We start from the raw sequence: 23,343 nt of genomic DNA, 5'->3' as shown, positions 1-23,343 counted from the left end.
GGGAATCAAAATTTGTCAGTGTTTGAATTTTAAAAGACATATAGCGTTGTAAAAAAAAAACTTTTAAAAGACATATAGCGTTGTCAAATGTAAATACCAAATACAATTGTAAATAATTTTTAAAAGACATATAACGTTGTCAAATGTAAATACCTACTTTTTCTAATTTATTTCAACGGTTCAACGCGGCAACACTGACAAAATGTGATCTTGCCCAAAAACTGCAACCACAAAAAGTACGCATAATTTTTACTCTCATATTACAAGAATAGTCCTAATAAACAGCCCACAATGGGGAGGGGAGGATAAGATATTTTTTATTTCTTTACAGGATTGCTAGAGAGTATGTCTGAAAAATGGGACGTCAGGCTACAATGTATTTAAATTATTAGTAAAAAATAGATTTCAGTGAACACCTACTTGACTGCCCTTACAAATTGTGACAAGAGATAGCAGACTCTACTTCTAGCTTCTCGAGGAAGGTGAGACTCTGTTCTTTCTGGTTTGTCTTCGTAGTTACTTCCATTCAATACACCTAAAAACGCCAGCATCAAACCAGGAATATAATTAGAATACGGAAAACGCAGGAATAATTGGTCGTATCGGACAACTACCTCAAAAAATTGTAATTGGACAACATGATGCATATCACAGATGGGCGAAATACCACCGGTTACACCAAATTTAACCATCGTTCTCACCATATCTTCCAATGCACTCCCACCATAGGTTGCAATTATCACCATAGCTCGTACTTCGGCCTACAAACGAATAAAGTGTGGTTAAAAATCTATAAATGCCAAAGGAAAAATAGATGAACGACGGTCATGAAGAAGATCCTAGAAGAGCGGTATTAAATACTTCGGAAACACACCCAAAAAGTGAGGTTAGGTTAATCTCAATGAAAAATAACAACTACAGAGATTCGGCCTACAAACGAATAAAGTGTGGTTAAAAATCTATAAATGCCAAAGGAAAAATAGATGAACGACTGTCATGAGGAAGATCCTAGAAGAGCGGTATTAAACACTTCGGAAACACACCCAAAAAGTGAGGTTAGGTTAATCTCAATGAAAAATAACAAAACTAAATGATAAAATAATACTTTAGAAACAAATATTTTTCATAGAATCGAGCGTCCGGTCTTTTTCTTGCCCTCTTGTGGGGAAATGGTTCTAAGGATATACGTTGTTCACCCCGAGTACATGTCCAAGCCATCAAAGCTTGGACAGACAACTTTCTAACTTAGGCCAACTTTCATGAAAGGAAGAAATATTTAAATTGGCTTCTTCTTCACACTATAATTAGACTTTGTCAGAAGACATTTTTGCGCATTATTTCGTCTACTAAGCATACGAAGTTGGAGACAACGCTTGCTTTAGGTCAGTAATGTTTTAAAACTAGTTCAATACACCAGAAACGAAATTGCTATCACCTTAATGGCATTGCAGATGCCAAACATTAAGCCATCGACCCATCGAAAAGAAATTCAGTGAACAATCTAGTAAAACTTGTGAAGTTTGGCTGGATTCAGTCAGTCTATTTTAGGACATGTTTGTTTGATGTTGTTACAACGGATACAATCAAAAACATGTACCAAATCATCCTCCGTCTTTCGGAGAACCCAATCTCCAAAACCATACTTAACCACAGTCACTACTATAACTTCCAAAATTCCAATTTGTGTTCACAAACGTATCTTCCTATTCTTCGAAACGTTTTTCAGCGACGAAAATACGCACTGGGACTTGGCTATTCTACTTTTTACATCTTCATTTGCAAAAAATGTAGATATTCCCGGTAAACATAAAAAAATTATCTTTTAAAAAGGTAATATACAGACATATAGTAGAAAACGTCAATATATATATATATATATATATATATATATATATATATATATATATATATATATATATATATATATATATATATATATATATATATATATATATATATATATATATATATATATATATATATATATATACATATATATATATACACATATATATATATACACATATATATATATATACATATATATATATATATATATATATATATATATATATATATATATATATATATATATATATATATATATATATACATATATATATATATATATATATATATATATATATATATATATATATATATATATATATATATATATATATATATATATATACATATATTTATATATATACATATATATATATATATATATATATATATATATATATATATATATATATATATATGTTTTATATATTTTTTTATATACATATATATATATTTTATATATATATATATAATATCTTGAATGTCGACATTCAACGGTGAATGTCAACAAGAACATAGTCGCTTGGTGTATGTCCCAAATACTTGTTAAATATTTTACTTCTGACTTTCACCAGAGAATTTCGACATTCATTATACACTACGTTTAACTTTCATACGTTTAAAAGCTAATACGTTGAACTTTTCGAAAAACAGATAACGATTCACTGCAGTATCCATTCTGCATAAATCAGGGTATAGGATTTTTTTTTTCTTAAAAAAAGTTAGCTGTCACCATCAAACTTTGCATAGGACCACAAAGCTGACTGAATCCAATTAGAGTTAAGGATTTGAGTTTTTCTTATTTTATCTCTCAATTAGATATAAGGATTGGTTAATATGAGCTGGGGTTTTTTCCTCTTTTCGAAATTCTTATAATTGGGTTTTAAAGAGTGGGGTGTTTCCGTTCTTGCAAACATTCACCAGAACGTATCTGCGATTTTCAAGATACATCGTTGAGGGGCCGAATGCGCATAAATGTATTGAAATATTTGATCTTTTACTTACATATTTGGTGTTTGTTGACATTCACTGGTGAAAGTCAACATTCAATGTTTTTGGACATTCACGGTAACATATATAAGCCGAAACGGCGGTTTAGCAAAGCGAATTGCAGATAATTGAAATGGGTCAGGGCCACACAAGGGGTAAGAGGGTCAGACCAAAATTATAAATTCCCCCAAATTCCTGGGGATTTCTTATTCAAATATTCTATACTGTTTATCATTGAGTTCAGTATTTTTTTTTTTTTTTTTTTTTTTTTTTTTTTTAATTTTTTTTTTTGTATGGCTAGGAAAAACACATGTGGCAGGCCTCCCGCAAAAACACGTATGGCAGGCCTCCCGCAAAAATACTATAACTAATGATACTGTTTTCGTTCCTGACGGTGTTTTGGGATGTTTTAAGCTGTAATTCCAGGGCTCATCCATAAGTTCTGTTCAGAGGGTAAGAGTTTACACTAGAAACTTCAGAGAAGACATACGGCGTGGAGGTGACTAACACTTTTTAGTAGAGACAAAGAAAGGACCAAAGTCCCTATCACTTCTTTTTATGGCATTTGGTACTTACCAAGTGACATAAAGCGATCGCCAATTCCTATTTGTCTGTCGATCCCTGTTTTGCTAGATTGGAGACTTCCAGATAAGGTAGGATGATGCAAGTTGGTAGACGTATCAGGGACAAGACCAGATTAGAAATAATTGCTTCCCCGATTGAGCCATCTGGGAGGGGGAGGAAGCGAGCGAACGAGATAGTTGAGAAGAATTTTAATTGTGGATAAAACAAATGATTGTTATTCCTAAGTGTGGCCTGCTGGTCTAGCGGCATGATTTTGCGGAAATCTTGGCAAATGCTTAGAGTGGAGAGATCGGGATGAAACTTGATGGGAAGAATATGCGCAAGTTCTAGATACATGATTGACAAAACCGGACCAGATCCAATCTTTGGGGGAGTTGGGGGAGGATTTCTAGTGCTTTGGCGAGTTCGAGAATAAGCACAAGTTTTAGATGTGTGATTGACATAACCAGACCAGATCCGATCTCTCATCACAAGTGTCATATGAGCTCTTAGCTCTTGTTATTCTGGGCTGCCAATCCTTGGCTTTTCACTCCAAAATCACACCATCAGGACATTTCACCTCGAGTTATTATTTATTTACAAAAACAACATTGCACTACACTCGGGATTTAATGCAAATGTTTAAAGCTAATTAGGCGCCATGTATAATGCAAAATTTTTCCTCACTCAAGCAAGGCACTAAAACCTCATAAGAGTTGCTAAATGGCTCATTTGAAAGGAAATTTCTATAATCTAGTGTCTTGTGAGTATTAAAACATACTAAACAAATTAAGAAAAGTTTTTAACACAAACTTTTGACAACCAAAGGTTGAATCTACAAAACCAGAGATAACCCACAAGATGAGTCTACGAAACCAGAAGACGAGTCTACGGAACCAAAAGTTGAATCAGCGGAACCAAAGGTTGAATCTACGGAACCAAAAGATGAGTCTATGGAACCAGAAGATGAGTCTACGGAGCAAAAGGTTGAATCAACAGAATTAAAAGATGAATCCAAGGAGCCGAAGGTTAAATCTAAGGAACCATAAGATACATCTAAGGAACCAAAGATTGAATTTACGGAACCAAAAGCCAAATCTAACGAACCATAGATTGAATCGCCGGAGCCAAAAGATAAATCCATAGAATCAAAGGTTAAATCTCCAGAACCAAAAGATGAATGCAAGGAACTGAAGGCAATCTAAGGAACCAAAGGTTGAAGCAACAGAACCAAAAGATGAATTTAAGAAACCAAAGGTTGAATCTGCGGAACCAAAAGACAAATCAAAGGAAACAAAGGTTAAATCTGCGGAACCAAAAGAAGAGTCTCCGGAACCACAAGATGAGTCTACGGAACCACAAGATGAGTCTACGGAACCAAAAGATGAGTCTATGGAACCAAAGGTTGAAACAACGGAACTTAAAGAAGAATGTATGAAACCTAAGGTCGAATCTGCACAACCAATTGTTAAATCTAGAGAACCGAAAGATAAATCTAAGAAGCCAAAGGTTGAAACTGCGGAACCAGAAGATGAGTCTACGGTACCAGAAGATGAGTCTACGGAGCCAAAGGTTGAATCAACGGAAACAAAAGATGAATCCAAGGAACCAAAGGTTTAATTCCCAGAACCGAAAGATGAATACAAGGAGCAAAAGGTTGAATCTGCAGAGCCAAAAGCAAATTCTAAGGAACCAAAGGTTGAAACTGTGGAACCAACAGATGAATCCAAGGAACCAAAGGTTAAACCTTTCAAGGATAAACCAAGGAACCGAAGGATGAGTCTACTGAACCAGAAGATGAGTCTATAGAACCAAAGGTTGAATCAACGGATCAAAAACGATAAATCCAAGGAACCAAAGGTTGAATCTGCGGAACCAAAAAAAAACAAATAGAAGGAACCAAAAGTTGAATCTACGGAACCAAAAGATGAGTCTATAGAACCAGAAGATGAGTCTACGGAACCAAAAGATTAGTCTATGGAAGCAGACGATGAGTGTACGGACCCAAAGGTTGAAGCAACGGAATCAAAAGATGAATCAAAGGAACCAAAGGTTGAAACTGTGGAACCAGAAGATGAGTCTACGGAACCAAAGGTTGAATCAACGGAAACAAAAGATGAATCCAAGGAACCAAAGGTTAAACCTTTCAAGGATAAACCAAGGAACCGAAGGATGAGTCTACTGAGCCAGAAGATGAGTCTATAGAACCAAAGGTTGAATCAACGGATCAAAAAGATAAATCCAAGGAACCAAAGGTTGAATCTGCGGAACCAAAAAAACAAATAGAAGGAACCAAAAGTTGAATCTACGGAACCAAAAGATGAGTCTATAGAACCAGAAGATGAGTCTACGGAACCAAAAGATTAGTCTATGGAAGCAGACGATGAGTCTACGGACCCAAAGGTTGAAGCAACGGAACCAAAAGATGAATCAAAGGAACCAAAGGTTGAAACTGCGGAACCAGAAGATGAGTCTACGGTACCAACGGTTGAATCAATGGAAACAAAAGATGAATCCAAGGAACCAAAGGTTAAATCCCCGGAACCGAAAGATGAATACAAGGAGCCAAAGGTTTAATCTGCGGAGCCAAAAACAAATTCTAAGGAACCAAAGGTTGAATCTGTGGAACCAAAAGATGAATCCAAGGAACCGAAGGTTAAACCTTTCAAGGATAAACCAAGGAACCGAAGGATGAGTCTACTGAACCAAAAGACGAGTCTATGGAACCAAAGGTTGAATCAACGGAAACAAAAGATGAATCCAAGTAACCAAAGGTTAAACCTTTCAAGGATAAACCAAGGAACCGAAGGATGAGTCTACTGAACCAAAAGACGAGTCTATGGAACCAAAGGTTGAATCTGTGGAACCAAAAGGTAAATCCAAGGAACCGAAGGCCAAATCAATGGAGTTAAAAGACTCCATATGGAGTTCAACCTAAGGTTGAATCTATGGAACCAAAAGATGTCTATGGAACCCGAAGAGGAGTCTACGGAGCCAAAAGTTGAATCAACGGAACCAAAAGATGAATCCAAGGAGCCAAAGGGCAAATCTCCAGAACCGAAAGATGAATCCAAGGAACCAAAGGTTAAATCTACGGAACTAAAGGTTGAATTTGCGGAATCAAAAGATAAATCCGTGGAACCAAAAGATGATACTAAAGAGCCAAAGGCTGAATTCACAGAACCAGCTGCAGATACACAATGCAGGATAGACACATCGACCTTGTTCGTTAAGAAACTTCGATAATCCAATAAAAAAAGTTGATAGTTCAATATGACTGATAGCTTTTTTTGTTTTTTTTTAATAGAACAAAGTTGTTCGTGGAAAATCTTCACATTTATATAAGAAAAAATATGAGCTTTACAAAGTTGTTTTGAATTTACTGCACTAAGCCTAGAAACCTTATTGCACTATCTTATTTTTTTCTAATCCAAAAGCACAAATAAGTAGAAATTTAAAGACTTCTAGTCAGAAGAACCAAGTGAAAGTATTATTGGCATTTGCCGTTCGAGAAAAATTAAGAGTTTTTTTTTATAAGAATACGTTAGTATAATAAAACGTACCGGTTCTCCTAATTCGTAGAGACAAGTGAGAGCAAGCTCTGCATCTTGGAACTCACAAGTCTGCCGATTCTCCCACGTACTAGTTACAAGCTGCTGGGTTCGACTCAAAATAAGATTCTTGTCCAATGAAGCAATATTAACATACAGCTTTTTCAACTGTATTCTGAATTCTAAAAACTGAGCTTCTTCGTCACCATCATTTTCAAAATTGTACGATCTGTCATACTTCATCTTTTCAAAATTGATTGAGATTAGTGATTCGAGATTCTGACGATCCACAGACGACAGAAGATATTTCTGCTTTAGTATCTATAAAATTAAACAGTTTATCGATTTATCATCGTACTGTATTTTGAAAGTTTTAAGCAAATGGTATACAATGAAAACTAGTCTCAATAACTAGAGCAATTTTGTGTTCAAATTGTACTAGAAAGCACTTGTTTTTTTTCTCAAGAAATTACAAATTTCAAAGAAGAAGAGAGGCACAAAATGGATTTGACTACATAACATAGATATCAAATTCTTTTAAGCAATCCTTTAAAAAATTGCACAATCTGCATCATTTAGGTCTTTTGGAAGGGAAGAGTTGATCTGGGAGCCAAAAAGTTATAGATATATGAATGAAAGAGTCCGTGATTTGAAGAAAAAGAGTTAAAATAAAGTCAAGTTATGTATAGAGCCCAATATTCCTAGATTCTTGAGAAATAAAATATTTCTTACTTTTCAGTCAATTTCTGGAATGAGATTAATCTTTTTATTTATTTACTTGTTTTTAATTATATAAGCATTCGAAAGAGTTAAAAAACAGCTCACAAACTCAAAATCATAACGTAATGGTATATTATTACTGAAAACAACCCACGGTGACATCAACAACGTAGCATCATAAATGCACAGAGCTAGAGATACTTAATAATGGTTTGTTTCAGATTACAAATACCAGGAAAAAATTTTTGTAATCTGCATAATCAGAATCCAGCACAACATTACAGAAAACATAGGCAAGCACAATTTCAAGGACAATTCATTACAAACAAGCATAACAATTAAATTACCTAATACTCTAAAGCTCTTTGCGCTAAAGTTTGACTCTTAACTCTATTTTTAAAACAGTTAGAAACTTTAGCGTAAAGAGCGAGGCGTTGAGGAGGAAAAGCCCCTTTAATATACGGAGTAATTTCTCTTTGTTTTAAGTTTTAATGTTGCTCTTTACTTTAATTTAAAAAAACTTTTTTTTATTTACTTTCTGGACGTTTTTGAATCAATGCATGTTTTGATCTTGGCTCTCCGCACATAAATAATTTAAACGAAATTTGCATTTTAATTAATTACAATTAATCGGAAGATTTTGAGAAAAAAGGAGTGAGGGACGAGGCCCAGCTGCTCTCCAATTTTTTGATTACTTAAAAAAGCAACTAGAACTTTTAATTTTTTACAATCATTTTCATTGGTAAAAAATATACGTAACTTACAAATTAACTTACGTAACGAAATTCTATATTCGTATGTTTTTATTGTGTATATGAGGGGGGTTCAACCCTTGTCGATACCTAGCTCTTTACACTAAAGTTTAAATTTTGTCAAAATTCCTTAAGAATGACCTCTGAATCACGAAGGCCGTAGAATAAATAGTTTAAATTACTAAAAATACTTTAGCCTAAAGAGTGAGGTATAACAAGGAGGTAAACCCTTCATATGCGAAATAATCTTTGTTCGTTTTAAGTTTTAATCCTGCTCCTTACTTTCAGTAGAAAAAAACTTATCATATTTATTTTTTCATTGTTTTTTCAAATGATGCTAGAAAATCCTGCACCCCCTTCATTGAAATTTTCTTCCCCCATGAGAAGTTTCTCCATGGAAATATCCTCCAACGTAACCCCCCTAAACCAAAAAAAAAAATCCCGCTGAAAACATCTGTACACTTCCCAGTAACCATTACTATATGTAAATACAGGTCAAAGTTTGTAGTTTGCAGCCCCTCCCACGGCGACTGCGGGGGAATAAGTTGTCCCTAAAGACATAGTTATTAGGTTTTTTGACTATGGTAAATAAAATGGCTATCTCAGAATTTTGATCCGGTGACTCTTGGGAAAAAATCAGCATGAGAGGGAGCCTAGGTGCCCTCCAATTTTTTTTGTCACTTAAAAAGGGCACTAGAACTTTTAATTTGCATTAGAATGAGCCCTCTCGCGACACTCTTAGGACCACTCAATCGATACAATCAACCCTGGGAAAAAACACAAAAAAAACAAAAAAACAAAACAAATAAACACGCATCCATGATCTGTCTTCTGGCAAAAAATACAAAATTCCACATTTTTGTAGATAGGACCTTGAAACTTCTACAATAAGTTTCTCTGATAAGCTGAATCTAATGATGTGGTTTTCGTTAAGATGGTATGACTTTTAGGGAGCGTATCCCCTATTTTCTAAAATGAGGCAAATTTTCTCAGGCTCGTAACTTTTGATGGGTATAACTGATCTTGATGAAACTTATATATTTACAATCAGCATTTAAATGCGATTCTTTTGATGTAACTATTGGTATCAAAATTCCATTTTTTAGAGTTTCGGTTACTATTGAGCCGGGTCGCTCCTTACCACAGTTCGTTACCACAAACTATTTGATGGATTGGGACGTTTGACTTCGATGAGATTTGCTCTATTGCGGTTATCAACCTGAAGATTGAGACTCTTAAACTTCCAGCTGTCAAGTAAATATTAAGAACACTCTGTGAATACAAAATGAGGTAACCCCAAAGACAAATCCTAGGAGACACCTGGCCTTAAGAAGCTTATTATGACCTGCTACTTGTTACATTATGGTTATATTGAGGATAAAATCATTCAAGCGGAGACTGTGGAATCGTATATTCAAAAGAACCGAGCAACACAGAAACGACGTGTTCGAAGATGAAACATCTCAGAAATAAAACATTCTGAAATAAGAAATCTGACTGGTAATCGTGGAAGATTTTGCGTTACGATACAGAATAACGATGACACGTTAATAGTATCAGGTGAAGTTAGCTGCTTCTTCACAGTTGTACCATCTATTCGCCTGTCTTTCGTAGAAACACAGATCGGTACTTTCGTGGGTGACATCACCGGGGACATAGCTAATAAAGTACTTGAATTTACAGTATATAATGAACCACAAAGGTCAAAAAGAAATTGAGCCTTATCCAAGAAATTCAATGAGCCAAATTCCCAAGTGCTGGGAAAAAAACGTGTTCATGTTATAGCCAAGGTAAAAAAAACATCAGTCTGGTGATGTGCTCCGGCAAAATTGAACTGCAAAAATTACACATCGCTTGGCGAAAAAGACTGAAATATTTATTTAACGAATTTCTTGTCCCCAATTCAGCAAGATATTGATTATTTTTAGTAGGGTTACCTGAAATGATGAAGCAAAAGACATTATTTATTTAGTGCACATAACAATTGATTATAGAGTGATTATGTTAGATGTAAGGAGTCTCCTTGTTGCATTACTTCTAATCGACTATAGCAATGCATTCGATCAGATTCACCACTAAACAGCAGTAAATAATTTGAAATGATTGGTGCAAGAAAGCATATTTTGCTTCTTGTCATTGACTTTTTCAATATAATTAAAAGTAACTATAATCTCTCTTTACGGGTTGCGTCTAAGTAGGCTGAGCGGCTAAAATGCGTTTCACTACGAGGTACGGCACTAGGATCCACCTTGTTTTTAACAGAAATTAAGTACGTCAATAAAGAATTTCGAGAGGTTCAATTATGTAGATGGCTTCTACCTACTTCTTAAATACATTGCAAAGAATGAGATGTTAATCTTTGATGAAAATTACCAAACCCTTCTTCAATAATGCTGCGGCAATGACATTATATATGTAAAAAAAAAAAAAAAAAAAAAAAAAAAAAAAAAAAAAAAAAAAAAAAAAAAAAAAACATGTCAACACGTAGTGCTGAGGTCCATATCCGACGAAGGAAAAATTCCTGTTTCTTGAACCGTGGTACCCATCTTCCTCAATTCCTATAGTCCTGACCGCTATTTTTTTTAGCAACGACTGCTCGTTTTACACAAATGTTATCGGTCGGGTGGAAAAGAACAATTGTGCAGTACGGTCATACATTAGTTTGAGACGGTTGAGTTTCTTCCAATCTCCGTTTAGGTTACGTATGCATTCCCTATTCTTGAATATTTATGCCATTTGCGAGGCCCACGAGCGATAAAACAAGCATTTAGAGAAGATTCACAACGGGCAATCAAGATTATACTGAACCACAAAAAAACCAGCTACGAGAGTGTTCTTCTACACCAAATGTCTTAACTCTAGAGGACAGTCGTCTCTGAATAATCCGCAAGCAGGAAGTTTCCATCCTTTCTTCCATAAAACATCATTCGCCTGCATCACTCACTACACACACCTCTGCCTGCACCACTTACTGCCAATATCTGTCAAAAAAATTTAACTATTTTTTTTTTTTTTAATTTGTTCCTTTTCTTTTTTTAACAATGCTACTTGGACTGACTCCTTAACATTCTAAGACAAATTTCCTCTTGAAAAAACACCGAAATACGGCATTTATGTTGATTATTGCCATATTAAGTTGGACAAACACGTTGCAGTGCCTTTGAGGTTTTTAAATGCCAACAAAAGTTCGACCATTTACAACGAGGCTGTTCTAATAACACAATGTTCTCGGCGCGCTGTTGATTACAAAAATTCTAAAGACAATCAATGTACTTTCGAGACATGGGAGGCTGGCTGAACAATACGAGCCAGAAAAGGTTATTATCTATGGAGACTATTTACCAGCGTTTAGATGGTGACTGTTTCTTCACTATACTGGAGAGATGTCTGCCAGATCCTATAGCCCTGATCCCATAATTTTGTTCATAACGCATCCCTGCTGATACTAATCAATTTTTTTGTTAATTTCCAAATGCTGGCGGGAATGAAAGCAGTTGTACACTGTGAGCACAACTGTGACAATTATATTGGAATTAGGTTATTGGTACCATTCTCAATCCCGCAAGTGGTACCGCGTGCGATCATGGCATAAAAAGAGCAAGAAGCATAAAGTAGATAAACTATTGTACAAGTGAAAATGAAATACAAAAATGAAAGTACAATGCCACCTGCTTGCTCACGGTCAAAGTGAAGACAGACTAGCTCTAAATATATTTTTGCTCTGAAATCGTACACTCGACGAAGTTCGCAGAATCAGCCTCTGTGCCAGTAGCAAAAGGAGTACCCCAACAGCGCTATTGCGCTGCCTATGATTCCTGACTAAAGTGTTCTTGCAATACCCTTTTGTTGGCAATCAAAAACAAGAGCTAAGAGCTCACATGGCACTTGTGACGAGGTCGGAAGAGCCAAGAACTCATACGGTAGGAGCTCTAGCAAAATTCTAAGAATCGATAGATTGCTTTAAATGGAAAATCAGAGGCTTAATGCCGGTCGGGATTTAAAATAACAGCTCTGAGTCATGAGTTCCTTTTAAATATCAAAATTCATTAAGATCCGATCACCCACTCGCAAGTTAAAAATACCTCAATTTTTCTAATTTTTTCTCCCTTTCGGCCCCCCAGATGTTCGAATCGGGAAAAACAACTTTATTAAGTCAATTTGTACAGCTCCCTGACACGCCTACCAATTTTCATCGTCGTAGCACGTCCAGAAGCACCAAACTCGCCAAAGCAGTAAACCCCGCCATCTAACTCCCCCAAAGAGAGAGGATCCAGTCTCGTTACGCCAGTCACGTATCTACGACATTTATAAACATTTTCCAAGATTTCTGGTTTTCCCCTCCAGCTCCTCCCAATGTCAACAGATTTGGTCGGGATTTGAAATAAGAGCTCTGAGACATGAGTTCCATCTAAATATCAAATTTCACTGCGATCCGGTCACCCGTTCTTAAGTAAAAAACACCTCAATTTTTTTTAACTTTTCCAAATTAACAACCCCCAGCTCCCCCAAAGAGAACGGATCCGTAACAATTATGTAAATCTCGTATCTATAGCTTGTGTTTATTCTTCCCATCACGTTTCATCCCGATATCTCCACTCTAAGCGTTTTCCGAGATATCTGGTTTCCAAGATTTCTGTTCCCCCCCCTCCAGCCCTCTATGTCCCTGGATCCGATTCGAATTGAAAATGGAGCATCTGAGACATAATATTCTTCTATATATCAAGTTTCATTGAGATCCGATCACCCATTCGTAAGATACCTTGATTTCACGTTTTCCAAGAATTCCGGCTTCCCCCTCCAACTCCCTTCAATGTCACCGGATCTAGTCGGGATTTAAAATGAGAGTTTTAAAGCACAAGATCATTCTAAATATCAAATTTTATTAGGATATGATCAACCGTTCGTAAGTTACAAATACCTTATTTTTTCTAATTTTTCCGAATTACTCATCTCCCCCCCCCAACTCAACCAAAGAGAGCGGACCCGGTCCAGTTATGTCAGTCACCTATCTTGGACTTGTGTTTATTCTTTCCACCAAGTTTCAACCTGATCTCTCCGCTTTAAGCGTTTTCCAAGATTTTCGGTCCCCCCCCCCATTGACACTGGACCCGGTCGGGATAAAAATAAGGTCAAAGTTTCGAGGTTCTTCTAAATATGCAATTTCATTAAGATATGATCGCTCTTCCGCAAGTTAAAAATACCTCATTTTGTCTAATTTTCAGAATTAACCTCCCCCCCCAACTCCCCTAAAGAGAGCAGATCCATTCCGGTTATATCAATCCCGTATCTAGGACTTGTGCTTATTTTTCTCATCAAGTTTCATCCCAACCCCTCCACTCTAAGCATTTTCCAAGAGTTTAGGTTCTGCCCCCCCCCCCAAAAACATCTCCTTCACAGGATAAGGTTGAAATTTAATACAAGAGCTCTGAGACACGATATGCTTCCAAACTTTGAATTTCATTAAGATCCAATCATTCCTTAGTAAGTTAAAAAAAAACCCTCATTTTTCTCATTTTTCATAATTAATCCTCCCCCTCCCCCCATTCTCCCAAAGAGAGCGGATCCGTCCCGGTTATGTCAATCATGTATCTAGGACTTGTGCTTATTTTTTCCACCAAGTGTCATCCCGATCGCTCCACTCTAAGCGTTTTCCAACATTTTAGGTCCCCACCCCTCAATTCCCCCTAATGTCACTGGATCCAGTTGGGATTTAAAATAAAAAGCTCTGAGACGCGATAATTTTCCAAACTTCGTATTTAATTAAGATCCGATCACTCCTTCGTAAGTTAAAAATACCTCTTTTTTTCTATTTTTTCCGCAATAACCGGCCCCCCACTCCCTTCCAGATGGTCAAATCGAAAAACGACTATTTCTAATTTAATCTGGTCCGGTCCCTGATACGCCTGCTAAGTTTCATTTTCTTAGCTTGCCTAGAAGTGCCTGAAGTAGCAAAACCGGGACAGACAGACAGACAGACCGACAGAATTTGCGATCGCTATATGTCACTTGGTTAATACCAAGTGCCAAAAAAGGGTATTGCAACACTCACCGTTACAAAAGACAAAAGTAAATCCATATTAATTTTTAAGTTGATCATCATTTTGCCTAGTTGAGATAATAAAGATACCACGTCATTAGTTTCATGCTAAACAAAACGAAAAAAAAGAAAAGAGAGATGCTCACGATAATATACTCATTAATACATTCCAAAACTGAAGCGGAAACATTATCATCTCCATTTCCAAAAAAAGTAGAGATGATAGGTAGTTTGTTTTCAAGTGCATCCAAAGCGACGGTTGCATCTTTAGCGACGGTTCTCCAAACTCCAAAGCGACGGTTCAGGCCGTGCCTGAAATATAGAATTCTTTTATTGAAAATAAATATGCTCAATTTTATCACTATTTCTCCTACAAAACCATAAAATCTTATAAAATATAACTTGGAAAAACGAAAAAACTTCCCTAGGAGCAAACAGGAAACTGGGAGCGAACTGGCTCAATAGTAGCCGAAACTCTATAAAACAGAATTTTTCTACCAATAATTACATCAAAAGAATAGCATTTTAATGATGATTCTAAATATATCCATAAGATTCAGACAATAACACCGGAAAATAGCATAAAATAACATCATGAGATTCAGCATATCAGAGAACCCTACTGTAGAAGTTTCAAGCTCCTATCTACAAAATGCAGAAATTTGTATTTTCTGCCAGAAGACAGATCACAGATGCGTGCTTATTTGGTTTTTTTCCAGGGGTGATCGTATTGACCCAGTTGTCCTAGAATGTTACAAGAGGGTTTATTCTAACATACCCAAAAAGTTCCAGTGCCCTTCTAAATAACAAAAAAAATTAGAGGGCACCCAGGCCCCCTCCCACGAATATTTTTTCACCAAAGTTGCTGGATAAAATTTTTGAGATAGCCATTCTGTTTAGCCTAGTGAACAAGAGCTAAGAGCTCATATGGCACTTGTGACGAGGTCAGAAGAGGCAAGAGCTCATATATATGGTATGAGCTCTAGCAAAATTCTAAGAAACAGTAGATTGCTTTAAAAGGAAACTCAGAGACTTAATGCCGGTCGAAATTTAGAATAAGAGCTCTGAGTCACGAGGTCCTTCTAAATATTAAAATTCATTAAGATCTGATCACCCACTTGTAAGTTAAAAATACCTCAATTTCTCTGATTTTCCCTCTCCCTTCAGCCCCCCAGATGGTCGAATCGAAGAAAACGACTTTATAAAGTCAATTTGTGCAACTTCCTGACACACCTACCAATTTTCATCATCCTAGCACGTCTAGAAGCACCAAACTCACCAAAGCACTGAACCCCACCACCACTCCGCCAAAGAGAGCGGACCCAGTCCGGTTACGTCAATCACATGTCTACGACATTTATAAGCGTTTTCCAAGGTTTCTTTTTTCCCACTCCAACTTCCCCAATGTCAAAAGATCTGGTCAGGATTTGAAATAAGAGCTCCGAGACCTGAGTTCCTTCTAAATATCAAATTTCCTTAAGATCCGGTCACCCGTTCTGAAGTTAAAAATACCTCAATTGTTTTGATTTTTCCAAATTAACAACCCACAGCTCCCTCAAATAGAACGGATCCGTACAAATTATGTCAATCTCGTATCTAGGACTTGTGCTTATTTTTCCCACCAAGGTTCATCCCGATCCCTTCACTCTAAGCGTTTTCTAAGATTTTAGGTTCCGACCCCTCCCCCCAACTTCTCCTTCACCGAATCCAGTCGGGATTTAAGATAAGAGCTCTGAGACACAATATCCTTGTAAAAATCAAATTTCAATAAGATCCAATCACTCCTTCGTAAGTTAAAACTACGTCATTTTTTCAGAATTAACCGTCCTCACACAACTCCCCAAAAGAGAGCGGTCGGTTATTTCAATCACGTATCTAGGACTTGCGATTATTTTTAGCCAAGTTTCATCCCGATCCCTCCACTCTAAGCGTTTTCCAGGATTTTAACCCCCCCCCCCCCAACTCTCTCCAATGTCACCAGATCCGGTCGAGATTTAAAATAAGAGCTCTGAGAAACGATATCCTTCCAAAAATCAAATTTTATTCAGATCTGATCACTCCTTCGTAAGTAAAAAATACCTCATTCTTTCTAATTTTTCAGAATTAATCCTCCACACCCAACTCCCCCAAAGAGAGCAGATCCGTTCCGGTTATATCAATCACGTATCTAGGACTTGTGCTTATTTTTCCCACCAAGTTTCATCCCGATTCCTCAACTCTAAGCGTTTTCCGAGATTTTAGGTTCCCCCCTCAATTCCCCCAAAAATCACCGGAATCATTCGGGATTCAAAATAAGAGCTATGAGATGATATTCTTCCGAACTTCAAATTTCATTAAGATTGGATCACTCCTTCATAAGTTATGAAGTCCCTGATACGCTTGCCAAATTTCATCGTCCTAGCTTACCTGAAAGTGCCTAAAGTAGCAAAACCGGGACTTTAGGTTTTCCCCCTGAAACTCCCCCCAATGTCATCAGATCCGGTCGGGATTAAAAATAAGAGCTCTAAGACACAATATCATTCCAAACATCAAATTTCATTAAGATCCAAATACCCGCTGATAAGTTAAAAATACTTCATTTTTTCTATTTTTTGCGAATTAACCGGGCCACCACTCCCCCCCAGATGGTCAAATCGGGAAAACGACTATTTCTAATTTAATCTGGTCCGGTCCCTGATACGCTTGCCAAATTTCATCGTCCTAGCTTACCTGGAAGTGCCTAAAGTAGCAAAACCGGGACCGACAGACAGACAGACCGACAGAATTGGCGACTGCTATATGTCACTTGGTTAATACCAAGTGCCATAAAAACCAGTCAAATGTTCAATAAAACAATTATAATGACAGAAAATTTTATTACATGACAATTATGCTTTTGAACGTTTGTAAACATAAGCCAGAAGCTTATTCACAAGAGAAAAACAAAAGAAGATACACAAAAATCTACATATTTATAACTGAAAGTTTACATTTTTAAAAGTTTTGAAACGTAATCCCGAAGTATCTTTCCTGCTAGAAGCAGCAAAATTGAGCAAAAAAAGAAAAGGAAAAAGAAAAGAAAAACAACAAAAAATAGCTTACCTAGTCCAAGACACAGCCAATTGAACACCCATAGTATTAATTAATTTTCCTAATTTGCATAAATAATCAGAATCTTCCTCGTTGTCAATTAGGAATACTCCAGCTCCATGGAGTAAACTATAAAGAGATTCTATAAGCTTGACTTTAGCACTCGAGTCCATTCCTTTAGCTACAATCTCACAGAGGCAATCACAAGTCGACTCACGCAAGTGCTGATCCTTCATAAATCTAACAAATAAGGTATAAAAATGTTCATTGGCAAATAGCGAGATGTCTATCCATGACATGTACGCACAAATAACGCATAAGCATTCACTAACCAGCCTGGAATCGGACATCTCGTATTTAACCTGCAATAAGAGCAGCTTTTTATTCCAGTAGTAAGTAAGTAAAATATTTATTATCCGTATTTTTCATATGGAACAAAACGGAGTACAATGAAAAAAAAAAGAAAAGAAAAGAAAAAAAAAGAGAAGAAAAACGGAGAGAAATTTAAAACACAACATGGAAAAATACATAATCAAGAACTGTAGAAATGTTTAAGCCAGGGGTGGTTCCATTTTGCCTGGAAATTAGAAATCAACCGGTTTACTGTGATACTGGGGTCTGCAATCCTGTGTTTATCAATCATATAAGTATTTCTCGTCCACAAGGGGCATCGCAGCAGGAACTTCGCGAACCTAAAATAAAGGGACCGGAGCTTGCATTTTTGGGTGTCAGTTAATAAATTCCAAAATGGCGCGATATATAGAATATGCGGCAGTGCGACAGCGTTATACATATTCGCGAGATACTTTCGGCATAAGAGGAGTCTGCTGGCGACGATAGACCCATACGCGGTGCGGAGTTTTTTCTCGACCAGTTTGACGAGCAGTAGAAGAGTTTCGTTAAGGTTACGGCCTATGGGTAAACCCAGATACACGACGTGAGATGAAACGATAATTGACTCGCTACCCAGTAGGAGGCGTTCAGGCTGAGAAGGACTATCGTTGAAAAAAAGAACTGCAGATTTAGAAGTATTGAAAGCCAGGCCGATTTTTCGGTATTCATCACGCAGGATTGAGAAATTCGATTGCAGACCCCTAATAGACCGACTTAGATTTAATAGATCGTCCGCGTATGTAAGTAGTGACACATTTATATTCTTGGAAATACATGAAACATTTACACATGCCTGGGCATTTAAAACAGTTATTGTACAAACTTGGGGATAATAATGAACCCTGGCGGACACCTTTCTTTACTGGAACAACCACTGATGTGATGCGGTTACCTATTTTTACACGCGCTTTTAAACGGCAATACATATCGTACAGTACGCTAGTGACACGGAGGTTTACACCTTGCTGGTAAGCGGCTAAAAGGGCCTGAGTGTGAATCGACGAATCAAACGCTCTACTCACATCAAAAGCACCAATCACTATAGGGTCACCAGATTCGTGTGAATCTGCTAGAATAGCGGCAAGACTGAAGAGAGCGTGAGCACAACCCAGAACCGGTCGGAAACCGAACTGGTGGTCAGGCATTCGGCACGAATGTTGAATTTCTTTTGAGACTAAAATCTCTAGAGCTTTACAGAGCACTGGAGCAACAGTGATTGGCCTGTATGAAGAGCATTGGTCTGTTGGTTTCCCTTTTTTTAAGGATGGGCGAGAGCAAACCGACACAAAAAGTCAGACACTATACCAGTGGTGAAAATAATCTGGAATAGCAGCGTCAGATATTCAATAAGCATAGTAGTACCGTGTAGCAGATTTAGCGCGCACAGTTCGTCTACACCACGGGAATGTTTCTTCTTCAGCTTTAAAATAGCTTCATGTACGCTTCCGTAAGTAACGACAAAATCAGAGACACACTGGCTGGATAATACCGATTCTAGCCGGTTTACGAAGGGATTAGACGTGTTTGGGTCGGGGGCACTGAATTCGTTGGAAAAGTACGATTCCCAATCTTTTTCGCTAATCGAATCATGGGGTTTTCCGGCGACCGGTTCGCTCAACCGGGCCTTCCAGATTAGTTTTGGGTCACTTACGATTCTGGAGGAGTACTCTTCTTTTAATTTGGTACGATGAGCTTTCAGTTGCTTGTTAAATTTTCGTTTAGTCCATAAACTGATAGAGTTAACAGGACCGGATTTGGGCCTATCACAATCTTGCCAGAATCTAAACCAAAACTTAGCATCGTTGCAACACTTAACTAGGGCGTTTGCGAGAATTTGTGAATTTCTGTTTTCATTTTAACCTTTCTGGTAGGAACTGCTTTTTTTCAGCTACGAGAAGCGAGTGAGTAATCTCGGCAAAAAATATATTGATGAGTACTCTCGCATCCGCAGGATCAAAATTCGAATTCACTTGGGAGTAAATGGAAGGGGATTCGTATCTTTACAAGAAGTGAGTTCAGCACCTGATGATACAAAGTAGTATTAATTTTATCCCATTCACTTACTACTTTCCACATGTCGTTCTTGGGTTGACGCAGAGCTGGTTTTATGCTTAGAGATGCTAGTAGGGGTAAGTGCAGTATTTGTAGTAGGCTAGACTACAAACTAACATGATTGTTACTTCAAGTTCAACTTACTGTCTGTTTTAATTAAATGAGATAAATGCAACTAAATTAACTTTTTAATTTGTTATACTTAATTAGTTAAATTTCTTATTAGAATTACCAATTAATTAGTTAATTAAAGTATTTAGGTCTTCAAAAAAAAACAAATTGAAAGGCAGCGTAGTCTAAGATTCGTGTAGTTATTTTGAAAGGTAGAATAATTTTGCTTTTTATTACTTAGTTAAAAAAAAAACAGACGAAGGATCATTTTAATAATTAATATCATCACAACCATTATTGTATTACAAGCTAAGTCACAATATCATGTTTAAGGAATTGCAAATAGTCATTGCACCTTAATAAAATATTTCTTATAGTACTTACTAGAATCTGAATATTTCCTCCCAAAAATGGTGACTGACTTAAAGTTAAATAATTAAACAACAATTAAAATAATAAATAGTTATTGTGCTTTAGTCTTAACTTACACAAATTTCATACCAGGAATTCACTAGGGCTTCCTCTTTTGAATGCGGGTTCTCATACCAGGAACTAAATAGGGGTTCAATACATGTTTCTCTAATCGTGTCCTTGATTAAAGTGTTTCTATTAGCTTCTTCATTTGAATGAGGGATCTCACGTTCAACAACCTAGAAATACAATCATTTTTACATATTTTCCACCATTCTAATCAGAGGTTAAAGTTGACACATAGGTTATAGGTTATAGGAGGTTAAAGTTGACATATATGAACAAAAGATAGGCAACTAATAAAAAACTCAACAGGGGGGTCAATTTTTATGTTTACTCATTTTTTTTTTATTAATAACAATGAAAAAAATTTGGTTATTGGATACTAAATATTCTTTTTTCAGCCAGCTTCGTCAGCTTCTTAAAGAATTTACCTCTATTCACATTCAATACCACACTTATGTTTAAACCCAAGTTCTATGCTCACACTCATGCATACTTTTGTTAAAACATATTCTTCTAATTTTTAATTCTAAATTTAATTCTTCTAATAAACCATTATCAAATCCGGATATCTTCCGTTATAACTACATTACTATTTGCTCTTGGATTAAGTTGCTTCGATTTAAGTTGAAATAAAATATTGATGCATGGAAAAATATATAATTTGGGCTATATATTTGCTTATCAGGGGGGGGGGGTAAGTAAAGTGAAGCGCTATTAAGGATATTTTAGGTAATCCTAAAAATTATAACATTTATATGCACTTTAGGTATAAATGCCTTAGGTATGAGCTCTTAAAAGAAAAATTTAAAGGTCATGACTGACAACGTTAAGATCACATTCACATATTATGACATTTAAGACACAAGATCACATAAGACGAAGTTCATGATTACAGACATTAAACTTAAAAAAAAGCACAAGGTTCATGTACAGTTCTGGAGGGACACAGCCTAGAAGGCTTAATAGACCCTTTACTGTACAAATGGTTTCCGAGACTTAGGCGGTGAAGGGACAAGAAGGAGCTGTCAAGGGGACGAGAAACTAATTTGGAACTAGGGTCTAAGATTTAGTTATTCACATTTCACTGCTTTAAGTTGCTAGTTTAATATAGCCTACAGTCAACAATTAGGCGAGCATTTTGGGACAGGAGCGCATCAGACTTCACTAGTCTTGGATAAACCCGGCTTCAAAATTCTGCTATTAAAAAACTGACAAATTTGCTCCACCCTAATCATCCATCAAAATAAAATTGTAAAATTCTTTAAAAAAAAGAAAAGACTACGAGGAGGTATAAAATATAATATACATGCATTATATAATCTATATATATATATATATTTATATATATATATTAAGTTCTTAGAAAGAATTTAATCTTCTTTCTCATGAAAACATCAATTCCAAAAAGAAAACTATCATAACGACTTGAGGCCAAAGTATATAAATTGAATAAACAATTGAAATAAAAATAAACTTTATGTAGTAGTTAAAACACAGAAAACCTTTCAATTCAATAGCCAAAAAAGAATAGGAAAAAAGGAAAGACGTGCCTCAGAATCAATTGCTTTGAGCACCCTCAGGTAGAAATCCACAGCCTTTGGACCTAACTTCAAAGTTTGCAAGAAATCAAATAAAAAGCTTTGCCATCTTCGCGGAAAATCAACAATGAATACCAAAGAGAAAACTTGGGCTGCCTTATTCCTTAAAAATGAACTTTCTTCTTTAGCAGAAATAGACTGAAAAAGAAGAAAAAAAATTAGGGTAGATAGGAAATTAAAATAAAAACATTTAATACCCCCTCCTCCCCACCCTGGAAACATCTTAGGTTTATTCATATCTGAGAACCGTAGAATTCAAATATTTCTCTTTTGGCTGTTTCAAATTATGAAGATTTTATGACAGCATCACACTATGCTCAGTGTTGTCACATTAAACCCTAAAAATTGAAGTTGACGACCCTTATCGTCTGTCAAAATCAAACTTCAACAGCCTATAGATAAAAAAGACAAACAAACCTTCAACGAATAGTTACACCTTCTGAAGCTGTCTAATGTCGCTTATTTTTCGTCCATTTTTCTTTCCTTTTTTAATTTGGCACTTGCTCCTACCGAAAAGTACAGGATTGTATTTGAAGTTCATTTTAGCTATAATTTAAATTTTCGACTTTCCTGAAGTTTTAAAGACATATATGGTTGTGCAAGTTTCCATTTAGCCAATTCAAACAATCATATTTACTTTTTCACTGCCCAAGGTACTTTAAGTTGATATAAATATTAAATAGAAACTAGGCCTAAGGGGGAGGGGGGTAGAGGGATTCTTCCAAATGATCCAAGATTTGACAAAAGTGCTTTTTAAGTCAAATTTTTTGCTTTCAGGAAAGTGATTCATTAGGATCAATCTGGGTGGGAGATCCCTCTGTTCTATGTTCTGGGATACTCAAAAGTAGAAGAAAAAGAACTGAAAGGGCCAAATGGCGCATGTGTTGGTCAAAGAGCCAAAGAAGTTAATGGGTTAATCAATACAGCAATAGTGGAATATTCTCGTCATAAAATATTTTCACTGTTTCATTTCAGTTCTTTTCCCTATCCATTAGCATCAGAGACACAAGTCAGGTGGTTTCTTGTGACCCCAATAATTACACACACTATTTACCAGTGATAGACGCTCTACATGCTCTATTACATTTTTCAAAATTAAAAAGACTTAAGATTTGCATAGTTCTTTCAACCCTAACCCGTTGCTGATAGCAAAAATACTTTCTGATCAGTAAAATTTCACC

The 23,343-nt window shown here is 36.3% G+C and overlaps 1 protein-coding gene across 1 annotated transcript in view; it reads right to left on the bottom strand.

Annotated features, from left to right (window-relative positions):
- The window catches only part of LOC136037878 (exportin-T-like), a 96,655-nt gene that overhangs the window by 54,650 nt on the left and 18,662 nt on the right, over window positions 1-23,343 (bottom strand). Inside the window, exons 4-9 of the mRNA XM_065720731.1 lie at window positions 22,115-22,300; window positions 20,576-20,737; window positions 17,544-17,893; window positions 14,609-14,774; window positions 6,966-7,274; window positions 421-761 (exon numbers count right to left, since the gene is read on the bottom strand). Coding sequence (XP_065576803.1) covers window positions 421-761; window positions 6,966-7,274; window positions 14,609-14,774; window positions 17,544-17,893; window positions 20,576-20,737; window positions 22,115-22,300 — 1,514 coding nt within the window. The remainder of the gene's footprint in view (window positions 1-420; window positions 762-6,965; window positions 7,275-14,608; window positions 14,775-17,543; window positions 17,894-20,575; window positions 20,738-22,114; window positions 22,301-23,343) is intronic.

Source organism: Artemia franciscana, chromosome 17 (assembly GCF_032884065.1).
Source record: "Artemia franciscana chromosome 17, ASM3288406v1, whole genome shotgun sequence".
NCBI classification, from domain to species: Eukaryota; Metazoa; Arthropoda; class Branchiopoda; order Anostraca; family Artemiidae; genus Artemia; species Artemia franciscana.
This window is presented reverse-complemented; position numbering and strand designations above follow the sequence as displayed.